General features: G+C 43.5%; 1 protein-coding gene across 2 annotated transcripts in view; it reads right to left on the bottom strand.

Moving 5' to 3' along the window:
* Slc17a8 (solute carrier family 17 member 8) overlaps positions 1 to 24,068 on the bottom strand; it is a 50,080-nt gene that overhangs the window by 16,751 nt on the left and 9,261 nt on the right. The window contains exons 2-6 of one of the 2 annotated variants that reach the window (XM_021205227.2): positions 18,119 to 18,371; positions 11,069 to 11,187; positions 8,404 to 8,518; positions 7,264 to 7,351; positions 65 to 151 (exon numbers count right to left, since the gene is read on the bottom strand). In XM_021205227.2, the coding sequence (XP_021060886.1) occupies positions 65 to 151; positions 7,264 to 7,351; positions 8,404 to 8,518; positions 11,069 to 11,187; positions 18,119 to 18,371 (662 nt within the window). Of the gene's footprint in view, positions 1 to 64; positions 152 to 7,263; positions 7,352 to 8,403; positions 8,519 to 10,418; positions 10,685 to 11,068; positions 11,188 to 18,118; positions 18,372 to 24,068 lie in introns of those variants that run through there. The other variant, XM_021205229.1, reaches the window with a different exon arrangement.

Genomic DNA, 24,068 nt, shown 5'->3' with positions numbered 1-24,068 from the left:
ATGCCCTTATATAGTAAATATATATCTGTGTCAACGCATGAACTCATGAAACCAAACCACTCACCGTAAATGTAAAAGACGGAGGCCCAGCCAATGTACTGCACCAATACCCCTGCAAGAGGCATAGCAACAACTGCCCCAGCATAGGAACCTGCAAGCAGAAAAGATTGAGGGACACCGGCCAATCACCAGTCAAGCCTTGTTAGTCCAGGCAGAGTGTGTGTGATGAAGTCCAAGTCAGATGTCTCCATGACAACAGTCTGGGATTTCCAGTGAACGTTACTGCTGTTAATGACTAAAGCCACATTTCTTCCACTGAGTTATCTACCCCAGCCCCCAAGCACACCTTAAAACAGAACAACCGGGAAAGGAATGTCTTCAAGACGCTCTTTAACTTCACTGAGAGACACATTCAGGGATTTGACAAAGTTTGTTTGGGCACCACAGTTTAGAATTTCTTGAGCAAACAGTATCCAGAAATGAGAAAAGTATAAAAAAAAGAACAATTTTAATGCAGCCAGGCACAGTGTTGGATGCTAAAGACAGCAACTAAAAAAACCTAGAAGCTGCTTTCAGAGCGCCCAAGACCTTACATAGATGCTTTTGTAGTCTTTTCTTAAATAAAAGAACACAAACACACACACACGCACACACACAACACTCAGGAAGCAGTTGGATTCCAGCTTGGCAGGACAATTGTCTCCATCTACTTCCTAAATAGGTACATTTTAAAGATCATTTCTACTGAAAAACAACCATAGGAGACCTATGTTTTAGGTGATGGGGATTCTTACACTGGGCCCAAACAGACCAAACTAAAACTCAAAACGGAGTCAAAACGTTTTGTTCAGGGTTCTACATCACCAAGGCAAAGCTAAATTGTTTAACAGATTTCTTTTAAGAAGCCAGGAAAAGTAACAGGCTAGTTTCCTTGGGTGTGACAGCAGACTTCTGAGTATCCCTGCCTTGATCCTTACAATAAAAGGGTCACATGATGCAATTTTTCTCTAGTCCTGGGTCTTTGCCTTGCTGCCATGCACAGGAAGTCACTAAAACAGTCTATCTGCTTTTCAGTCTCAGTTTCTGCCCATGAGCTAATCTCTCCCACTTGGCCCTTTCACAACAATCATTCTGTTGTAGGAACTGATTTGTCAATGATTCTAGAAAAAAAAAAAGCCAGTTGAGATCTTTAAACTTAGACCTCGGTGATTTTGTCCCTTGTCGTTTCTTGCTTTGTAAATACTGAACTTTGTGGACTTGTTTGAGGATATCTGTCTTGTCTGGAGAAGATGGTGGGGACTGGAGGCGGTCACCCGGCTTCCCTACCTGCTGTAGCTCCTGGACTTTCTGCTAGGGAAACTAAAGCCCTGCACATTTCCGGTAATTGCTAACAGAATGGAAAAGTCCCTCTCTGAGATTCCCCCTGGGTCCTGAATGAGACGTTGCTCCTTTAAAAAAAAGAGCAAGCAACATGAATGGAAAGTCCATTCCTCAAATCAAATCCAGCTCTAAGACAGATCTTTAGGAAGTGGGTGAGGCTCCCAGGGTGGGGGGCTTGGGGGGGGATAGGAAAATATCACACCTGCCTAAACTCGGTCTTATCTCTAAGATAAGACCCGGCCCTAGAATGTGATTGTGAGATATGAGGAAGTAGAAAGACTCATTCAGAGATAAGATAGGAATGAAGTCTCCGCCTCTTAGGTAGTATAAGGGTAAACTATGATGTATGTTCCAGGATGCTCTGTAAGCTGGAAATGACCACCTGAGTGCCAACTGCTAATGCTTTTATTGTGCACAGAATAGCAAAAGCACACGTTTCATTTTGAAACAGGCTATTATGTAGCCTAGGATGGCCTTGAATTCATCACGTATGACTTTGAACTATTGATTCTCCTGTCTCCACCTATCAGGTGATATGTCACCCCATCTGTTCTTAGATGGTATCAGGATCGAACCCAGGTCTTTCTGAAAACCAGGCAAGGGCTCCTACAAGTGAGCGACAACCCCAGTCCTGAAACACATGCATTTTAAAGCTCAGAATTCTTCACAGTAATAAAGCAAATTAGACATTAACAAAGAAATCTTTCCTTCCTTCTCTTTCTGTCTTTCTATGTCTGTTTCTTTTTCACACTGTGTGTGTGTGTGTGTGTGTGTGTGTTTTCATTCGTGTATATGTGTGCACATGAGGTGCCTTCTGCCCCATGTAGCAGGAAGGCAAAGTTTCCATGATACAAAAGTGTCCTTGAAACAAAGAAAATCAGAAAGAATGACCAGTTATTATACATGCTGCATGCTAAGTACTGGGCCAAGCATTCTGAACCTTTAATTTGTATTCAGCTTCTTTCCACCTGATGAGGGAGATATAACTGTTAGCCCTCATTTTATAAGAAAAAACAAGTCTGAGCCGGGCGTGGTGGCGCATGCCTTTAATCCCAGAATTTGGGAGGCAGAGGCAGGCGGATTTCTGAGTTCGAGGCCAGCCTGGACTACAAAGTGAGTTCCAGGACAGCCAGGGCTATACAGAGAAACCCTGTCTCGAAAAAAAAAAAAAAAAAAAAAAAAAAAAAAAGAAGAAAGAAAGAAAGAAAGAAAGAAAGAAGCAAGTCTGGGAATCATGACTTGCCTATGGTGCCAGGATATAAGACCCAAGAGGAGATCTTACTCCGTGGTTTTGCAACCCTGCCTCCTTCACCATCAAATGGCAACAATCCTCCACTGTAAGAAGCATTTTGGGGGCTGGAGAGATGGCTCCTCTGTTAAGAGCACTGACTGCTCTTCCAAAGATCCTGAGTTCAATTCCCAGGAACCACATAGTGGCTCACAACCATCTGTAACGGGATCTTATGCCTTCTTCTGCTGTGTCTAAAGAGAGCAACAGTGTACCCACATACATAAAATAAATAAATCTTTTTAAAAAAAAAAAAAAGAAAAAGGAAAAACTCATTCTCTCCCTGGAGAAACTATAAGTGACCCACACTGTTTCCCCTACCTATCAGATTCTCCCTCCTCTTCAGCCACAGCTCCAACATCATCTCCTATCTGCACTCACAGACACTTGGGCTTCTTCCAAGTGGGATACCCAGCCCTCAGACTACCGCAGAGAGCAGAGTGGACATCCGCATCCATGCCGTAACCACTGAGGGCAGACAAAGCTGGCAGAGGATGGTGTGTCACAGAGAAGAAATGAAGATGACGCTGAGTGGAAGGATTCCCGGCTGTTCTCACATCAACTTCATCTCTCCTCCTCAGTTCCTTCAACTCTAACATGATAGGCTGTGACCCCCATGTCTTATAGAGACTTCTCCTGACTCCGGTATCTTTTGCGACCAAGAATGGATTAACCTCAAGCTTAAATTTCTCTCTAGTGACATTTGTCCCTCAACCATTCCTTGAAAGGAAGCCACACCTTAGCTGGGAAACGTAAGGAGACCTGCACCCTTGACCAGGCAGCTTTCTTTGAGTCAAGCCATTTTTAAATCAGGGCTATAAAACCACTCTGAGAGCAAGGAGTGCCTGCTCACCGCTCTCATTTTGCTGGCAAATCAAAATGAAAAGCCCTGCCCACAACCTGTCTTAGAAAGTAAGGCCAAGGTCACACCACCCGCTGTCACTGGGGCGCTCTGGCACCTTCTGGGGTTGGTTGTAACTTTTCTAGGGTTGGGGATACACTCTGGCAATCAAGGGGACAGACAAGAAGCTAAGAACATCACAGCTGTGCTCTCTGTCAAACCAGGCACAAACCAGGCACACAGACCATATCTCCCACTAAACTTCCAGGGAATATTTTATTGTGCTAATGATTTTAAAGAGATATAGAGATAATAAAAAAGAGAATTAATGGGACTAGGGAGATAGGTTAGAGGTCATGTGAATTGGCTACCTTTCCAGAGAAACTGGGTTCGATTCCTAGCACTGCCATGGCAGCTCACAACCATCTGTAACTCCAGTCTCAGGTAATCTGCTGCCGTCTTCTGGCCTCCATAGGTGCCAGGCATGCATGTGGTATGTAGACATACGTGCAGACAAAATACCCATACACATAAGATAGATAATTTTAAAATAAAATATGAAAGCATTCATACTAATAAAGAAGATTTATCCCTTTGATAAGGAAGTTCAAATCTGCTTATCTTAGGAAAGGCGTGATAGCTTTAAAATATTGGATAGATTGGACCAATATATGGCTCAGCAGATAAAGGCAACTGCCACCAAGTCCAAAAACCTGAATTCAATCCCCTGGACCCATATGGTAGAGCATCTACAGGTGCCCTAGCCTTGTGCGTGTGCGCGCACGCATACATACACACACACACAGACTGCATAAATGAACAGACAAACAAATCAGATTCCTAGTGCATACCTTGTAATCACAAGGCTAGGAGAACAGAGACAGGAAGATTATGAGCTGGAGATTGGCCTGGGCCACATAGCCAAACCCTAACTCAAAAAAAAAAAAAAAAAAATCCTCCAAAGATCCATTTCCCACAGACATACCAATCTGAACAGCTTTTTTATACACAAACCATCTTCATAACTGAAGAAGCCAGCTGAATTATGCAAGAAAATACTAAGGGGACTTTAAGAGAAAAAATTAAAATCTTTAAGACTTCTTCCCAGGCAGTGATGGCACACACCTTTAATCCCAGCACTCGGGAGGCAGAGGCAGGCGGATTTCTGAGTTTGAGGCCAGCCTGGTCTACAGAGTGAGTTCCAGGACAGCCAGGGCTACACAGAGAAACCCTGTCTCGATTCCCCCCCCCCCAAAAAAAAGTCTGACATGTGGGGTTGTGCTGATAAAATATTGGTTCATAGAGACAGTGAAGTGAGAATTCGGAGACTTCACAAACCAACTCAACAGAGAAAGGGGCTTTGGTTCCATAGTCGAGGATCCTGAGTCCAGTGGTCACCTCCTGCAGTGCAATGGTCACCTAAGCTGTAACAATCATTGGCATTCCGTGGCTCAACTTTTACTCAGTTATTGGAAATGAGCCCCAAGTCCAGGAGCGTACAGGATGCTTTGTATCTTTTTAGACTATAAACCAAGACGTAGGGCTTGGGGATACACCGTGAAATCCCAGCTCTCTGCAGATGGATGCAGAAGGATCACAAATCAAGTCCAGACTGGGCTACCTGAAACCCTGCCTCCAAGAAAGGAAGCAGGGCTGGGGAGGTTGCTCAGTGGGCAGCGCACTTGCTGCACAGGCATGAGGCTCTGGATTCAAATCCCCCAGACCTTCATAAAACTAGGAATGGAGGTGAGCACCTGTAATCCCAGATTCCTACACCAAGATGGGAGGCCGAGACAGAAGAGGTCTGCAAACCTGAAAGCCAGCTAGGCTGTCACAGGCAGTAACAAAACAAGACGCCCCCCTCTCAAACAAGGTGAAAGGTGAGGGCTAGCACCTGAGGCTTTCCCAGGCCTCCACATACGAACCATGGCATGCACTCAACATGCACACAAGTATAAGCACACACACATACACATACACATCACCGTCATCATCCACATATACACCACCATCACCACCACCATCATACTCATCATACACACACACACACACACACACACACACACACACACTAAATAAAAACCGTAGTTAAGAATCAAAAATCAGGGGCTACAGAGATAGACTGGTCAGCCGTTAAAAGCACTCTGTTCCCTTGCAGAGGATTCAAGTTTGGTTCCTTCAGCACACCCGTGGCTGCTGACAACCCTCTGTAACTCCAGCTCCAGGGGATCCAATGCCCTCCCCTCTGGCCTCTTCCAGCACTTGGAACACACATGGCACACAGATACAGGCAGGCAAAACACTTATCCAATAATACATTTTTAACTCTTTTCTTTTTTAAGAGAGTCAAAACTTAATTATTAAGTAAAAGTAAGCTAAAACATTTTGCAAGAACACTCCCTCAGAACATTGACTAAAAAAGCATTCTAAACATTTAATATAACTGTAGCTTTTTTTTTTTCATAGTAAATGATTCTTTTAAAGGCCAAACTGGTTTTGAAAAACTTGTTGTAACTTCAAAATAATGCAACAATAATGGTCTGTCTACTAGAACCACCAGTCAGAGATGCCTGGGTTCTACCCCTCACTGCCTGGCCATACCGTAACTTGTGTGGACGAAGGTGCTTTTGCCCTCCTGGGCCCCTTCCTCTATAATAAACATTTGCAGATAAAAATACTTTTTAAGTGAATCTTCTTCTATCTGTACTGCTGCCTCTGGTTTCTCTGAACTGAGATAAACCCTTCTGGACCCTGATTCCTCTAAGCCATGCATCGAAGAGATGGCGTGAGATGAGGCAATCTTGGCAAGAGAACGTTCAGAGACCCAAGAATTGAAGTCAGGTCACGCCTTGGCGTAGTCGTAGACACCCTTCTACCTGCAGGACGCCACTCCATTTTTGATGTGGAATACAATGCTACATCATTCATTAAGTCGGAGATAGTTTGTACGTGGTTGTTACGTGTGGTAAGGAAAGTCCACGTCGTGAGTCAAGTGGGCTCGGCTCAGCTCAGCTCCGTGGCCGAGGGTCTTTACAACCCTAAACAAGGCATCGTATTTTTTGCTCGTGAAAAATACGATTTTGTGTATTTTCATTGTGAAATTAAGGGGGAGGCAGAGCTTGGGAACCCCATCTCTTCTATCTTATAAATATTTATCTTGTGTGCACAGGAGCGGCACACACCAGGCACGGAACAGGAGTGGAGGTCAGAGGACAACTTCTGGAAGTTGGTCCCAGGGATTGGACACATCTGCAGCCCAGGACAGCTCAGTGAGCTGTAGACCCAGCACCATCAACTGCTCACCTTAGGGATTCTGTCAGATGAGGAAAAAAAGTTTTTTTGAAGATTCTTAGTAGACTTCGCAGTTACTTGAAGCCAAAAACATTCCATAAACAACTTATAATTTTTCCTTTATTTTTATTAGATATTTTCTTTATTTACATTTCAAATGTTATCCCCTTTCCTGGCTTCCCCTCCGAAAACCCCCTATCCCTTACCCCCCAACCCCCACCCCCTGCTCACCAATCCACCCACTCCCAACTTCCTGGCCCTGGCATTCCCCTTCACTGGGACATCGAGCCTTCACCGGACAAAGGGCCTTTCTTATTGATGTCCCACAAGGCCATCCTCTGCTACATATGCATCTGGTACCTTGAGTCCCTCCATGTGTACTCTTTGGTTGGTGGTTTAGTCCCTGGGAGCTCCAGGGGTTCTGGTTAGTCCACATTACAACTTATCATTCTAACACACTTACCACAGAAAGAAGTCGTGGCTAGACGGCTTCTCTCCAGGGGAGGTGCCCACTTACTCCACATCCCATGGCAGGCGGGGTAGGTCACACCCTGGCAGAAAGAGTAAACACTGATGATCACATCTTATTCCAATTTCTTTAAATGTTTAAAAAATGCAAATATTGCTGCCTCACAGAACCACAATACAAAGATATAATTTGTATACATTGCCAAATACAAAGCCTGTGACCTCTCGATTTTTTTATGTTGAAATCAGATCCCTGTTGGGACAGTGTTTGAACATGGGCATTGTGGGGTAACGAGGGCACAGAGACGGAGGCCTCGTGGGTGGAATTAGTGCTCTTACAGGAGAGACTCTGGCAGAACCGTTGCTCCCTGTGAGAGGAGAACACAGAGATGACCATCAGTCTAGAACCAGGAAGCAGGTCCTCATCGGTCACTGAACATGTTGGTAGCACAGGGCTTGGACTTCCCAGCCTCCAGAACCATGAGGAATGAGTGCCTGTTGTGTGTGGTACTGGCACCCAAACAGATTTTTGAAGACATTGAATCATGTAATGTAACTAATTTTGATTCATCAGCAATCCTGATGTTCAGAAGTATAATTCAAACATAAGGGCCATAGAGAATCAAAAAGGTGTCTTACATCCATATTTCACATTATGAACGACTAATGTGTAGGAAGTAACTTCCACAATCAACTTATTTGTCTCCTCATTTCCAGCCACAGAGTTTGAGGCTCCTATTTGTTAAGGCTGAGTCTTAACCTTGGTTGTCACAGCTACAAATGTCACATACTTTCTGCCGTATAAGGGGCTATGGACATACAGCATATGTCCTTCTATAAGAGAACTAAAGTTGGACTGATGTCTCAACAACAATTTAGATTTCTCTTTCTTTTCTTCTTATGAAGGGTAACTCAGAACTGAACATGGGGCCTTGAATGTGCTAGACAAGTATCTTATCACTATTAAAACCTTAGCCCCTCTGGAGTTTTATTTTGTAGAGGGCCTCACTAAGCTTCCCAGGAAATCTTGAAACTTGAGATTCCCCCTGTCTCAGCCTCTTCAATAACTGAGATAACAGGTCTGCACCACTGAGCCCAACTACACTCTTAACTATAAAGAAAGTGTCTCTCCTACCTCCACCAGACCCTGCAAAATCCTCACGCCCATGACACAGCCGTAATGCACCCTGGCCGCAGACGGGATAAACATGTTCAGAGTTGATGTCAAGAAGATGGCGGCTCCAAAGACCCTAGGGGACCAAAGCACTGTATTATTGCCCAGGATGACATCGGCTAAAATACTCCAGTTAAACATCAGAGAACAACCTAAACCTTCATGAAAGATCATGATGGAAATTAAGATAAACTAATTAGAGAACTAGACAGTATGCTAGAATCCTTTGTGTCGCCAGCTAGACTCCTGGGTTGCTTTGATTTTCAACTCCCAGTTCATGGACCATTTAGGGTCACATTCATGAAAGCCCAGTGATGTCCAACCTGCACAATGTCCTAGAAGGCCACAGGACAACTGTGCTAAGGGGAAACTTCAGATACATCCACATCCAACCTGTTTCAGCCATGTGACGCTTCCTACTCGTGACTTCTGCGTGTTTGGGACTGTGCCTCCTGCTTCCCACTCTCCTCTCAATAGTCCAGAAGAGAATAGTGACAATCCAAGAAGCAGCTTGTGACCTGGGAGTAAGCTGTGACCTTGTCTTACTCCCCATTTCCCGAGACATGCCCACTTACTCCCTCCTTCTTGCCAGCCCAAGAGTCTCTGGGAAAGAAGGAAGAATTTAAAAAGAAGGTAACATTTTCTTCTCTCCTCTCATAATTTTCTTTGAGGCAGAGTCATATATATATACATATATACATATACATATACGTATACGTGTATGTGTATATGTATATATATGTGTCATATATATATATATATATATATATATATATATATACATACATACATACATACACCAGGCTAGTCTTGAACTCACATATAGCTAAGAATGAATTTGAATTTCAGATTCTCCTACCTCTACTTCCTGAATACTAGGATTTCAGGCATATGCTACCCTACCCAGTTTTATTCAGGGCTGGGAACTAACCCTAGGGGCCTCATGCCTACTAGAAAAAGTACCCTACCACCTGAGCTACATCCCCAGATGCCCCTCCTCACATATTTCAATGACTCTTGCACTTTCCATACACACGGGGAAATCTTCGTATGAGTGGTTTTCTCTTAGAGGCAGGAGTGTAAGCAGTAACCATTGAAGAGCCAGAGGCCATCAGTGTGATCAGTCTTAAAAGAATACCATAGGCAAGTAACCATAGGAAGTAAAAAAAAAAAAAAAACTAGACAAGGACATAAAGACAACTGTGCTTATAGCTTATATATATTTAGATCCTATGATGGTGCCTTTCAAGCATCTTGACCTTGGCCTTTAAAACACACTTCAAATTAAGCTTGGGAGGTGACACTTCCATCAGTACAGTGTTTTTAGGCAGCATAAAGACCTGAATTCAATCCTGCAGAATTCACATAGAAAGCCAAGTGCCGTGTGAGCTTGTAAGTCCAGCCCTGGAGAGATGAGGACAGGAGAATCTCTGGGATTTGCTGGCCACACAGTTTAGTTCAGTCAGCTCTGGGTTCAGTGAGAGACCCTGTCTCAAAAAAATAAGGCCATGGTGTGTGATTGGAGAAGGTATTTAACATCCACCTCAGGCCCTTACACACATGCTCCTGCACTTGCATGTGTGCATGGGATGTGTGCACACCACACACATATGTGGTGTGTGTATATGTGTATGTTTGTGTATGTATATATTTATTTCATATTACCACCCAGCCTATACTTACATACACACATGTAAATAAGACCAGTTTTAGAAAACAATACTTACTCTGATAGGCCATATATTCTGATGTTTTGTTGTCTTTACTCTCTTTAATTACATTCCCTTCTGTTCCTCTCTTTTTCAAATAAAAATCCCATTGGTGAAGCTCTATGCTGATTTCACAACCATATGGGTTGTGATTTCAGAGATTGGAGAAAAAAAACCTGCCGTGCAAACTTTGATCTCTTTTATGGAGTTGACTCACACAATGTCTCATGACAAATATCTTGGGAAGGGCCTGGAGATTTGACTCACTCGTTCTCTGAAATATGATACAGACTACAGCATCTCCCTCAAGTGAACACTCTCTTCTCATCAAATACTAGTAGTGACAGAAAACTCACTTCCTTTAGTGACAGTCCACCCTGTTCTGAAGAGTTAGCTCCTCCGACAAGGACTGGGTCACTTAAGAACACTGAAAACCTCCTGTGGTCTAATGGCAAGTCCTCAGTGCTCACGTGATAGCACTTCTATTGTGCTGCTGATGTTCACATAAACACATAGGAGTACCAACTGTCACTGCTCCAAGCCACAACTTAACCTAATGTTTCATTTCTCAGATGTGGAAACTGAGCCCCTAAAAGGGAAGTGAGTTGATGGTTTTGTTCCCCAGTTTGCCAGTGAGGGGTCATGAACCGCTTCCCCAGACTCACAAATAATTATTCTGTTTAAAACATCACTTAATGAACTACAAGGTAAATTATATTGTGAGGGGAAAACAAGCAAATCCAGAGAGACTCTTACAACCAGCACCATGGGGGAATCAATATCTCCGAACTGCATCTGTCTGTGTGGCTCCCATGTTCCTCTCTGCACCCCTACCCTGAGAACAAATACACAGATCGAATAAAGGCACAAGGCCCCAGGAGAACCTGGGCAGGATTTGTCATGTCCACCACTCTTACCTGTTAGCAGCAAACTTGTTTGAAATGAAGCCACCAGGAATTTGTGTCACAATATAACCCCAGAAAAAAGATCCATGGATCAGGCCCACCGTCTCTGGATCCCAGTTAAACTGTGCTGTCTGGAAACAAGAATCAGATGCACTTGTGTTTAGGGGACAGCTGATAGCACATGTCACCACTTGACAACTTCATGAGCTCCTCCCTTTTCTGGTAAATTTCTGGAACATGCCTTGAATACTTGGGTTGCAGCAGTGGTAACATGGACCACAGGGGTCTCTGGTCTTACAAATTTACCTTCTGAGGAGAGGGACGAGATGCACAAATTTAAGAATACACACACATATACCATACATGTGTAAAATGTGATATCCCAAAGGGTCATATGTGCTAAGCAGAAAATGAAACAGGTTGTGAAGGAAACAAACAAGACAAAAACAAACAAACAAACAAAAAACAAGCTCTGGACTTAGCGTGCGATTTCCTGGGTTGCTCAGGCATCAGAGTCGTGACAGCCTAAAGGTAACTATAGTCTTGAGTCCTTCAAGCCCTTCTTCTTTTTTTTTTTTTTACTTACATTAAGAAGGCCCTATGCGCAATTTCCAAAATAGGAAAAAACACAGTTATCATTGTATGATCAAATGTATTTTGCTAGGAATATAACTCAGGGGTAGAGTGACTACCTTGCTTGTGTGAGACCCTAGATTTAATTCTCAGGTTAAGTAAGGAACAAACAAATCCTCTTTTGTCATTGTTTTGAGATAGGGTCTCATTGAGTAACCCAGGCTGACCACAAATATGTGATTCCCCCAGCCTCAGAACCCTGCATATTGGGGTTAGTGGTGTGTCCCGCCATGCCTGGCTGAGTCTCAATTTTTTTCTTTTTCCTTTTTTCCTGTTTTTTACATTTCTTTTCTTTTTATTCTTTAATCCTCTTTTACAACCCAGACTTTACCTCTCTCCCAGTCTGCCCCTGACTGCTCCCCATCCCATACCTCCTTCCCCTACCTCCAACCCCGACCTCACCAGGCCTCCACACTCCCTAGGGCCTCAAGTCTCTCAAGGATTTAGGTGTATCTTCTCTCACTGAGGGCAGACAAGGCAGTCCTCTGCTATATGTGTGTCATATCAGCTGCTGTATGCTGCCTGGTTGGTGGTACCTCAGTGTCTGAGATCTCAGGGGTCCAGGTTAGTTGAGACTGCTGGTCTTCCCATGGAGCTGCCCTCCTCCTCAGCTTCTTCCAGCTTTTTCCTCAATTCAACCACAGGGGTCTCTGGCTTCTGTCCATTGGTTGGATGCTAGTATCTGCATCTGACTCTTTCAGCTGCTTGTTGGGCCTCTCAGAGGGCAGTCACGCTAGGCTCCTGTCTGCAAGCACACCTAAGACAGAACTCATTCTACCTTCTTCACGCAGCTGCTGTCAACAACAGCATCCTGTCCTCTGAGCAGATGATGCTTCTGTCATCTTTGAAAGAACTGACCCCTGACAAAGCACACCAAGACCTGCTAAGAAGTGATTTTCAGCATCACCTGACCCTACTGGGTAACAAGCACGAGAAGACAGCTTGAACAGAAACGTCACCAAATAAAACAAGCAAATGGCCAATAGCCATACAGATAACCACTGGGAAATTGGAAGGATCACTAACATTAGGGGAAATAGAATCAGCTCATCATATCTAACAGGATGGCGTGTATATCGTCTCACAGGTGTGTGTGTGTGTGTGTGTGTGTGTGTGTGCTTACACTTATAGAAAGAGAAGAAAGAGAGTTGGTGAGGATGTGGAGAAGCTGGAATGTTTTATGCTACTGATGGGAATGCAGGAATGCTAGGTCACTCATGAAAGCAGTATAGAGTTTTCTCACACACTTAAAAACAGAGCTAAAGATTTAACTAGAAAAGACTCAACACTTATGCTTTGGAGTATTTATCCAAAAAGATATCAGAATCTCAAGGACATCTGTATTCCCACATTCACAATATCTGAGATATGGAAGCAACCCGGATGCCCACTGACAAATGAACTTGAACAGTGTGATGTGTCCTTTTGATGAAAGAAAAAAAAAAAGATATTACATAGCATTCAACAACCTGGATGGGGTTAGGACATAGATGCTAAGAGAAATAAGCAGCCATAGGAAAAAGCAATGCTGTATGATCTTTCTTACATGAAGTACCTGAAATAGCCAAATTAATAGAATTCAAGAGGGCATGGTGATTTTTCAGGGACTGGGAGGAGAGAAATGGAGAATTACTAACCAATGGGTAAAATATGCTCATCTGGCTAGTGAATAAGCTTTGGAAATTGGTACTACACTTACAGCCTATGGTAGATGTTTATCAAGAGGGTTGTTCTCGCAAGATTCTGCTGAAGGGACCCTGATATAGCGGCCTCTTGTGAGGCTATGCCAGAGCCTGGTAAACACCGAAGTGGATGCTCACAGCCAGCTATTGGATGGAACACAGGGTCCCCAATGGAGGAGCTAGAGAAAGTACCCAAGGATTTGAAGGGGGCTGCTACCCTGTAGGTGGAACAACAATATGAACTAACCAGTACCCCCTGAGCTTTTGTCTCTAGCTGCATATGTAGCAGAAGATGGCCTAATCGGCCATCATTGGGAAGAGAGGCCCCTTGGTCTTGCAAACTTTATGTGACCCAGCACAAGGGAACGCCTGGGCCAAGTAGTGGGAGTGGGTAGGTAGGGGAGCAGGGGTGGGGGTGGGGGTATAGGGAACTTTTGGGATAGCATTTGAAATGTAAATAAAGAAAATAATAATAAAAAAAAACATATGCTCTTTGGCATTTTGATGCAATATTAAATAGATATTTGTTAAGTCTAAAAAAAAAAAAAAAAAAAAAAAAAGAGGGTTGTTCTCAGTTGGACCAGCTAGCACAGGCCTGTAGTCTTAGCTACTCAGAAGGTGGAAGCAGGAAGATCAAGTACCTCAAGACTTACTCAGTCTAAAGAGTAAATTCAAAGCTAGCCTGGGCAACTTAGTGAGTCCCTGTCTCCAATAAAGAGTGAGATAATGGCCAGAAATATAGCTTGGAGGTAGAGCACTTTATCTACCCAAACGGACACCCATATCGAAACCCTGAAAATGTTCCTTTATTTAGAAAACATGTCTTTGCCAATGTGAAAAAGCCAAGGGTCTCAAAATGAGATATTCAGAATTAGCCAGCTAAACCCTTAATCAAAAGACAGGTGTCCTTAAAAGGGTCTCAGAAGGCCAAGGGTTAAGATACCAAGTTGCTGGTCATGCTGTCTTAGGAAGCTTATATGGGTGCTTAATGGAAGTACTCTTGTTTGGTCTGCAAGAAGTCATTTTCTTTTCAATACAGTAAGGATCATAAGAGTTACCAAAAGACTGCTAGATGTGCTGTTTTCTATTGTCCTGTTCAGCCTCCTTCTGAGAGATTTCTGTTTCCCCAGACATAGGATACTCCCCCTCTGCCTACCACAGCTGATGGACAGTAGAATAGAGAGCAGAGCCAAGGGATCACAGGATTTAGTCATGGGGGCAGGAAGAAGCCACAGTAAAAGACAGAAAGCAGTCTGTCAGGAGACATGGGAAGCTGAAGCAGACAAGAAGATGCAGATGAGAGAACCTGTGATGCCAACAAGCTGGAAACCTTAGCAAAGTATGTTCCAGGTCCCCTGGGATAAAGCAGAGTCTGCATCTCCCACAGGGGCTCTATTCCTTCCTCAAGAACTCATAAAGATGCCTTTCCCAGCTTGGTAGAGGGCATTCTGGACCTCAGTTCCCCATCCACAAGATGGATCGATCATCCACACAAACTTCCCCACCCAACCTGCTGCCTGCTCTTCACTTTCATGAGATTCTACTCGAGTCTTCTGTAATCCTGGTTAGTCTGAGTAGCTCTCACTGAACTTCTCTATTCATTGCAACCAGTCATCCCTGGCCAGGACACAAGGACACCTTTCCCAAGTCTCAGAGCTAATGAGCAGTGGTGCTTAAAAGCAGGTCTCAAGAATCCTAAAGTCCATCATTGAAACCCTGCAAGACTTGTGGATAGTGAGAAATCATTGCAGTTTCTCAACCTTCCGTTGCTTTTTTGCTTAACATATGCCAGTTACTAAGGACCACAGATGTTTTAACGGAACAGTTTAGGTGGGGGGAGGGGGAGGGAGTGCCAAGGTCGATTGCAGGGCTTCACCTATGCTAGGCACGGGCTTTTCCACTGAGCTTTAACCTAGCAGTAACTCATGCCATTAAGCTAAAAAACGTGGCTATCCACACATCAGCTAAATCGTCCCTCACACCACTTGCAGGAAGCATGCCACATAGGTCTCTTCTGTTCGCGGCACTTATCCAGCTCCTCAAATGAGGCTTCCAAAAAAATCTCAGCATAAAATAACTATGTTTTCCCATGAAGCAAAACACAGAAACAGAAATGCCAGCCAGCCAGAGCCCTGTCACCCTGTTGGTCACACTCCTGATACCTAACTTGTTCTATGTGGACAAGAGAGGAACAGTAGGCCATGAATTAGTTTTGCTTGCTAGAGCATGTACATTTTTTGTTTGGTTGGTTTTGGGGACTTTTTAAACTCTTCTTCTTAAGGGGGTACTATTTTAGGTTTATGTTTTCCCTTTTGTTTCTCTTTCTTCTTTGGTTAGTTTTTTGAGACAGGGTCTCGGTATGTCACCTGGATTGTTTTTGAACTCACTATTTAGTTAGAGCCAGCCTGAGCTCAGCCCTGCTCCCCTGCCTTGGTCTCCTGAGTGCTAGGATTATAGGCACAAGCCACCATCTCTAGTTCCTAAACTCCTACCCTTGTCACCAGACAGAAATATTTTAGATCTTAATCTAAGATCCTCTAAGCAAAATCCTAGGAACTGAAGAGCACACAGGAGCACTGATCCTTCACTTTATCAAAACGTCTTTTTTTAGATGCCCTAAATCAGACTCTGTTGACCCGTTGTCTTCTCAGGCAACAAACAAAAGGCGATCATCGTCTCTTTTGGACTGGTGTCTCTGCAGGCGTGTTCTCGTCAGTTAGCCTTGCTCACAAAAGGCTGAAAGAATTCGTGTGAGGCACATCTGAAACCCCACCCGTAGTCTTGATTTTAAAGGCATCAATGTACTCTCCCTCTGTCTCGCCTCCTTCCTCCACCACCATCCCCCAGACTGAACAGGCTATCTTTGTCAGCCAGGCTCAGCTGAGCCATCAAAAGCAGACTGAAGCGTCTCCATGGTGCAGTTTCCCTCCGACTGAACATCTCTTAGAAAGAAAGGGGAAAACCTGCATACCAGCTAAAGACCTCTTCTTCATGAACTGATATCAAATGTCCCCAAGGCAGTCCTTGGCAGGAGACTGTTCTAGGTGATGCTAACAGATGTGACATCAAAGAGGAGAAGACTACTATGTTGTCAGCTGAGGAAATGGTACCCCATGTCCTCGCCCCAGAGTCACACAGCACTCAGGAACAGTCCAGGCTTCATGTCACCCAATGTCTTCTTATGAAACCCTGTAAGCACAAGAGCCACAGCTTCCCTGACGCTAACATGGGAAACTCCGATCTATGCATGCGTTTAAACACAGGCATCCAGAGAACCATAAGATGCACAATCTCTACCACAGTCAGTTCTGAGTGTGTGCTCAGTTCAGTGAACCAGACAGTTATAGGGTGATCCATGGGGAGGCATTTTTATTTATTCATCCCATAATTTATGAAGTCTAGCTATAAAATGAACTAGATTTATGTTTTCAGTATTCATAAAACAGTTTATTAAATAACTACATGCTTCCATATGACAACGCCAGCCTAATACCAGAACCCAAGAGACCCCATGCACATCACATGTCCACAGGCCTCTTCCCATTGAGCAGCAATCATCCTGGGATCTGTGGAGGGATCCTGTGTGTCTGAGAACTTGGATGCAGAAAAGTCAGGGTTTTTTAAAGTTTAATATATAGTATTTTTATTAAGAGTCTACTTTCATGAAAATACTTGGCAAAACCACTCCTTGATTTGTATAATATCTGGGGTAAAACTTGGGAATAGAATGCTCTGGGGTGAGTTGCTTTGGTTCACATTTCTAGAACATTCCTTCCCCCCTGGAATTCCATATCAATGGGCAATTTTGCAAAGTTTCAGTAGAGTGTTCTGATAACCCATAGAAAAGTCAGTATTTTTAGCTTTATTACCCGCTGACTGAAAGTTAGAATGTCTGTGAATATACGCATAGTTTAAAAACATGGTAAATATCAGTCCCACAACTATGTCATGAAGGAAAAGCCAGAAACACATTCAAATTACATTATAGTTGCTGCCATGATCTGAAGCTATTGTTTATACTTCGATCTTAAAATTGTAGCAGTTTGAGGCACTCTGCTAGGTTTTGCCATTTGATGTACTAGTAAGGAAGTCCAGGTTTCTACACCATAAATTTGACTTGTAAATTTATTCTACATTTTAATAAATTGCCTCCCCGTATAATCCTTTTTTCTATTAAACTAATAATTTCAAACATCATCTTTGACAAAAGGTTTACATCAAGTTGTCCACAGGGATCAAAGGGGTTCATAGCACACATATACACAAAAAGTGAGGATCTCATGTTCCTAACACATCATGGTTTGTCTATCTGTCTCCCTTACAGATCTTTTCATAAAATGTTCCTTTGTTTTTTTTTTCCAAAGATTTTTCATCCTGTCCCACCAAATATCTGTCTGGTTGAGCCATAACTTTCTCTGGAAAGTCACAATACCAAAATCATGGAATACCCACTACTAGAGGAGCCCAAGAATTTAGTACAGCCATACTGACATAACAGCCAGCACACCAGTTTGTCACTTATGCTATATGTCTCTGGAGTCCAAGGTCCCAGTTGGTGTTAGTAAGCATTCTATCCCTAACCCCATGTCCTGGACATGAATGGGGTTGTCACTCTGTATGTTGTGTGTTTCTTACATCAATCAATGAATTGCCCTGTTTGCTTTTTCACAACTATCATACACACACACACACACACACACACACACACACACACACACACACCCTCTTGCTATAGCTCCATACTGACCTGAATTTCTGGTTTCCCGTCCACATACACAGTGCTATTGTTGACCATTTCCACAATGGCCACTCCAAGGTTGCACCGAATCCCAAAGGAAATGCAGAATCCCAGGCCGCTCATGACGGCAATGATGTACCGTTTGGGGATGCCACAGCAGCTGCAGTCACAAACAGGGAGGTGTGTTCTGGACGTCTGCACAGGCCTTCCTTCTTCATTCAGCTCAATGGCATCTCCCTCTTCATTGGTCCCATCGATTTTTCTTCATCACCAAAGGAGCAGGCAGAGAATAAAAGCCAGTATTCAAGGTGAGGCAAGATATACAAAGTATAAATAAAAATGGCGCCAAGCAACAAAAAGAGGAAAACCAACAGAGGGGCTCAGCTTGCGCTGTAAAACTTACTATCATCATCATCATCATTGAAGTAGAGAATTATGGCTAGAATTACTAACGCTTTGGATATTGTGTGGGAGTTTCATAGGTACGAAATCATTCAAATCTGCTGGGGCCAGCGGTATACGACACTGATCCCAGCACATGGTAGGTGAGGGCAGGAAGGTCTTACGTATAAGCCTGAACACCACAGCAAGTCTGATTCCAACCTGGACTGCAGAGTGGGGTCTTATAGACAAAGGGAAAATGTCTCTTAAATTTCATACAAAGCCAGTGAGGTGCAGTACCCCAGTGCCATTTATAGAGGAGAGGATCTCATTTGAGACAGTATGCAAACCCAGATTCCAAGTCTATGTCCTTAACAGTACACCGTACAGAATCCCTACTGAAAGAGAGATGGGACAACCTCAAGGCGTGGCCCAACCAACTGTTACGGGAAACCTTTATTTTAGAGTCACTTGAAGCTTGTAAAGATTATATCCAAGGCTGGAGGTGGGGGGGTGGGGAGAGGGAAACACTTGCAGGTTATCTCCACAGATTTCTATAGGTTCAAGTGATGGTATGTCCTTGTAGCTGACCACCTTCTTCTCAAGCACTACAAGGAATTGAGTGAACTATGCAGTGTCAATTAAGAAAAGAGTTGTTTGTGCAGAGGAGAGATGAATAAGTAAGTAAAGTGTTTGTCATACAAATATGAGGACCCTAGTGTGAATCCCCAGCATCCATACAAAAATCGAGGCATTGTAGAGCACATCTGTAACTATAACATTAGGGTAGGGAATAAAGGCAACCTAGATAAATTGATGACATCCCCCCCCCTTCATTGAAGACTCTATCTCAAAAATAAAGTAGAAGGAAAACAAGAAGCTTCAGAAGGGAAAAGTACTGGCCAGGCAAGCCTGAAGACCTAAGTTTAGTCCCCACGTCCCACCGTAGGAGGAGAAAACCAACTCTCCCTACCTTCACATGCACACAGCGGCAAGCGCATGCACACACACACATGTACACACATACTATAACAATAATGGTAATAAATAAATAAACAAAATAAAGGACAAAGTGGATAGTGATTGAAGAAGACACTCAAAACCAACCTCTGACCTCCACTCCCACACCACACATAGACACACTTGTACACACATATGCACCCACATATGTAACACACACATACAACACAAAGAAGACCTATTTATATCCTGTAACATTGTAACCCTTCTGAGTGTAATTTCCAGTTTTCATAAATATTAGATTAAGATAAGTAGCTAATATAATTGTTAACAAAGCAGTTAGTTTATTAAAAAACAAAGTACTTTCTACTAATCCATACAGAAGATAATTTTGGCAGCTTCTTTTGATAAGGTTTAAAGCACATCTACAGAAAAGCATACAGTCCATAGATTCGGATCAGCCCAGCAGACTTTCACTAAGTGAGCACCTACGACGAGTCAGAGACTGTGCTGCTGACAAAGAACAGTGATGCATGCGGTACGTTCTCCACTCTCCTCCAGCTCCTATGCTGGTAGGGAAAGAAGATGCACACATACACGGTCATGGTCGATAGATGAAGCCATGTACTGTGACCTAAAAACCCTTCTCCCTAACCTGGCTCCCTTCCCTCTCTGTCCACAGACAGCATGTGGTCTAGAAGCTCCCCAGACATGCCCCACTACCTCCTCAGTTTCTCTCAGCACGTGTCTCCTATGTCTAGTCCTGTCTTTCAGTCTGCTGCCTATGTACATAAGCATCCTCTTGTACACACTCCCTGCTAAGACATCCTGAGACCAACACAAGCATCCTCTTGTGCATGGTACCTGCTAAGACATCCGGACATCAACATGATCATCTTCTTGTTTGTGGTACCTGCTAAGATAGCCTGAGACTTTCCCGAGAAAATGCACAACAGTATGGGGGGGGGGTCACAGGAGTAATGTAAAAAGGGTAACAATCCCCAGATCAAGAAAGGGGGGACTCTTTGAACAACAGGATCTAGAGCTGGCTAATCTGAAGCCACTTCCCCATAATAGAGGCAAAGACTGAGTGAACAGAGCAACTAAGACATTGGGTACTAGGTCCAGTCTCCCTTGCTGAGTCAGCACTTGAAGAGACCACAGGGTCAGAAGCAAATGTGGATCTTAGAGAAACCTCCTGAGCTGTGTGTGAGGAGGCATTTGCTCACCCTGGATGGAGGTGAGGAGGCATCAAAATGGTGAAGGTTTCATTTTTATCAGGTAAGGAATAAAAATATCAGATTGATTTGTTTCAAAAATATTTAAATAATGGGAAGGGGTAGTTTAGTGAAGAAGCACTCGCCTAGTGTGTACAAGACTTCAGGTTTCATCTTCTATGCTAACAAAAAAATAAAAATAAAAAACAGCAAACAAAACAGAAACATACCAATGATAAAATTAAAACTTAAATTTGCCAGGCCTAGTGACCCAGGCCTTTAATCCCAGGACTCTGAAGGCAGAGAGACAGGTGGATCTCAGTGAGTTCGAGGCCAGCCTGGTCTACACTGTGACTTTCTAGACAGCAAGGGCTACCTAATGTGACCCTGTCCCAGAGACAAAATAAATACGTCGCTGAGATTTGGCTGTGCTTTGCTGCTGTTGGGTTGGGGCGGTGTCTTTATATAGGTAAGCTCAAAGAAGATGAGCTGGACAAAGCCGACTCCAGACAGTCGGACAGCATGGCTGTGCTGAGTAGCTGTGTGGCTTTGGGTAAGCATCTTGGCTATTCTGAATCTCCCATTTCTTCTATAATAAAGTTGTTACAGAGCTGCTGAGGTTTTATGCTACAAAGACTAAAATATTACAGCCCATAAAGGCGTGTGCATCGATTAGCGGACAGGCTCTACACCATCCTTGGCATTCTGTGTGTTGCTGTGGCTTCTGTTTCGTTTGTTTTGTGCTAAGTGCACTCCCTGCATCCCAGGCCACTGTAGGACTTGGTATTCCTCTCTGTATCTGTAAGACTTTGTATTTGGATGCTCATCATGTTGAAAGTTAGAGATTTGAAAAAAAGATTTTTGTCTTCTTCAGCATATGGGTAGAGAGTAAATACCCCCACATCATGCTTGTGTGCATGAATAAATGAAGACCTGCCCCACCTGGTGGGCAGCAGTCCTTACCTCGTCTTTGTTCCCAGAGCTCTTAGCACAGTTCATGCAGACAATGAATCTTCACTCAACTGAATGGAATTGGGGGTGGGAGGGTCAGCCCACACATCACTCTAGACTTGCTGCCCTCAGAGAATATATGAGGTGAGAATATATTCTTCCTACCCCCATATAATCTCTCTATGAAGGATGGAGGGCACACTTGGTCACGAATAAGGGAGAAAAAAGAATTCCTTTCTTATGAAATTGAGGGCTTTAATTATCCATAATAGCTGTTTAGGCCACTCTGGCATCTCTCCATGTTTGCCTATGGTTCTTCGTTTAGATCAGAGAATCTCCGTTCTTTCCAGGGTGACAGCCAGCATTGTTGCTTCTCCAGATATAGAAAGCTGCAGACTGTGAGCTGGGGCCTTTTACACACTAAAAGGTTCCTTCCATTGTTCATATGTATTACTGTCTAGTAAGAGTCTGAGCCCCAGGGTCTGACTGAGAACATACCCTGAGAATTCTTCAAGCGTTTTCAGAACAGTTAGCCTGTCAGTGAATCCAAATATCCCATGGACTACGGAGAGGGTTTTTCACTTGAGAAGAAACAAGCTCAATATGAGTCTCACACAGTGAGCAGAACCCACAGATCACTTTATGAGCGCTTCAACTCTGCTAACTTGATGGTGTTGGATAAGTATTTATGGTGAGATTCCAAGTCAGATGGGGTAAGTCCTCTCAAGACTGTGCTGTGAATTAAGGGAGAATATACATGTACTGGCTGGTTTTGTCAACTTGACACAAGCTGGCGTTATCACAGAGAAAGGAGCCTCCCTTGAGGAAATGCCTCCATGAGATCTAGCTATAAGGCATTTTCTCAATCAGTGATCAATAAAGGAGGGCCCATTGTGGGTGGTGCCATCCCTGGGCTGGTAGTCCTGGGTTCTATAAGAAAGCAGGCTGAGAAAGCCAAGGGAAGCAAGCCAGTAAGTACCCCCCCATGGCCTCTGCATTAGCACCTGTCCCCAAGTTCCTGCGCTGTGTGAGTTCCTGCCTGTCCTGACTTCCTTTGTTGATGAATAGCAATGTGGGAGAGTAAGCTAAATAAACTCTTTCCTCCCCAACTTGCTTCTTGGTCATGTTTGTGTAGGAATAGAAACCCTGACTAAGACAATATGTGTGTGTGTGTGATTTGTATTATATATTATATATTATTTCATATTTATATTTTACATTATATATTATTGTATATTATATTTATATTATATGTAATGTGTTATATATAACATATATACACATATATAATAACCTAGCCCTGCTTCCTGCTTCCTGCTCCATGTCTGTTTCCTGATCTACCCAGATGTGAACAAGCAGCCTCACTCTCGGACCTCTACAGCCACAGTCTACTCTACCCCGGCCCCAAGCTTTCCCCGCCATGCTAGACTGTACCATCAAGCCAGGAGCCAAAATAGAACTCTCCTCCCTTTAAATTGCTTTTCAGTGAGTGGTTACCCACACCAGTGGTTCTCAACCTGTGGGTCGCGACCCCTTTGGGGCTCAGATGACCCTTTCACAGGGGTCTCCTAAGGCCATCGGAAAACACAGATATTTACATTAGGATTCATAATGGTAGCAGAATGGCAGTTATGTAGTGGCAAATAATAATAATAATAATAATTTTTCGGTTGGGAGTCACCCCAATGTGAGGAACTGTTTTAAAGGGTCATAGTGTTAGGGAGGTTGGGGAACACTGCTGTGTACCCTTGAGTGTCTCTAAAGGTCTTCTTACAAGAACACCAACCATACACAATCCCATTGGATTAGGATCCACCGTAGCGCCCAGCGATTTCAGAGTTCGGGTCTCAGCCCATGCTGTTTTGCAGTTTTTCCTTTCCTGCCCCATCTTTCAGGCAGACTTGCTGGTTCCTGCCCCGGGACAAGTTTTAGTCTCTGTGCTGTCATTCTTGTTAATTCTAAAACCTTAGGTCACTGATGGCACGCCAACAAGTTCAGCAGTCACAGCTGACTGACATACATGATGTGTGTGGAGAGAGTAGTTTTGGAATCTGGATCAATTTCCAGAATTTAAAAATCATAGTTTGGTCTAGAAATTAATGGAGACTTTGTTTCTTTTGAAACTTTTGAAGACCTAGAGTTATTAAGTCCACACTCTCTCCTGGTTGCACATGGGTTTCCCTTTTGCTACAGTCCCCACCATTCCCGATTGCCACACTATACTTCCAGTATACTTACAGTTAAAAGTCAAAAGGAAAAAATACATTTTTACCCATGTCATTATGAAAAATAGAAAAATAAAAATGCTAGATAGGAGCAAATAAGTTCAGTGATTAAATGGCATTCATAGCTGCCCGGCGTCTTAACTGAGTATCGTGAGTCTGATCTTGCCTGAACAACAGAGTTTCTGTTGCTGTTTCTGGAGTCTCAGGTAGTTTTCTGCATAGTCC

Source organism: Mus pahari, chromosome 9 (genome assembly GCF_900095145.1).
Source record: "Mus pahari chromosome 9, PAHARI_EIJ_v1.1, whole genome shotgun sequence".
NCBI lineage: Eukaryota > Metazoa > Chordata > Mammalia > Rodentia > Muridae > Mus > Mus pahari.
This window is presented reverse-complemented; position numbering and strand designations above follow the sequence as displayed.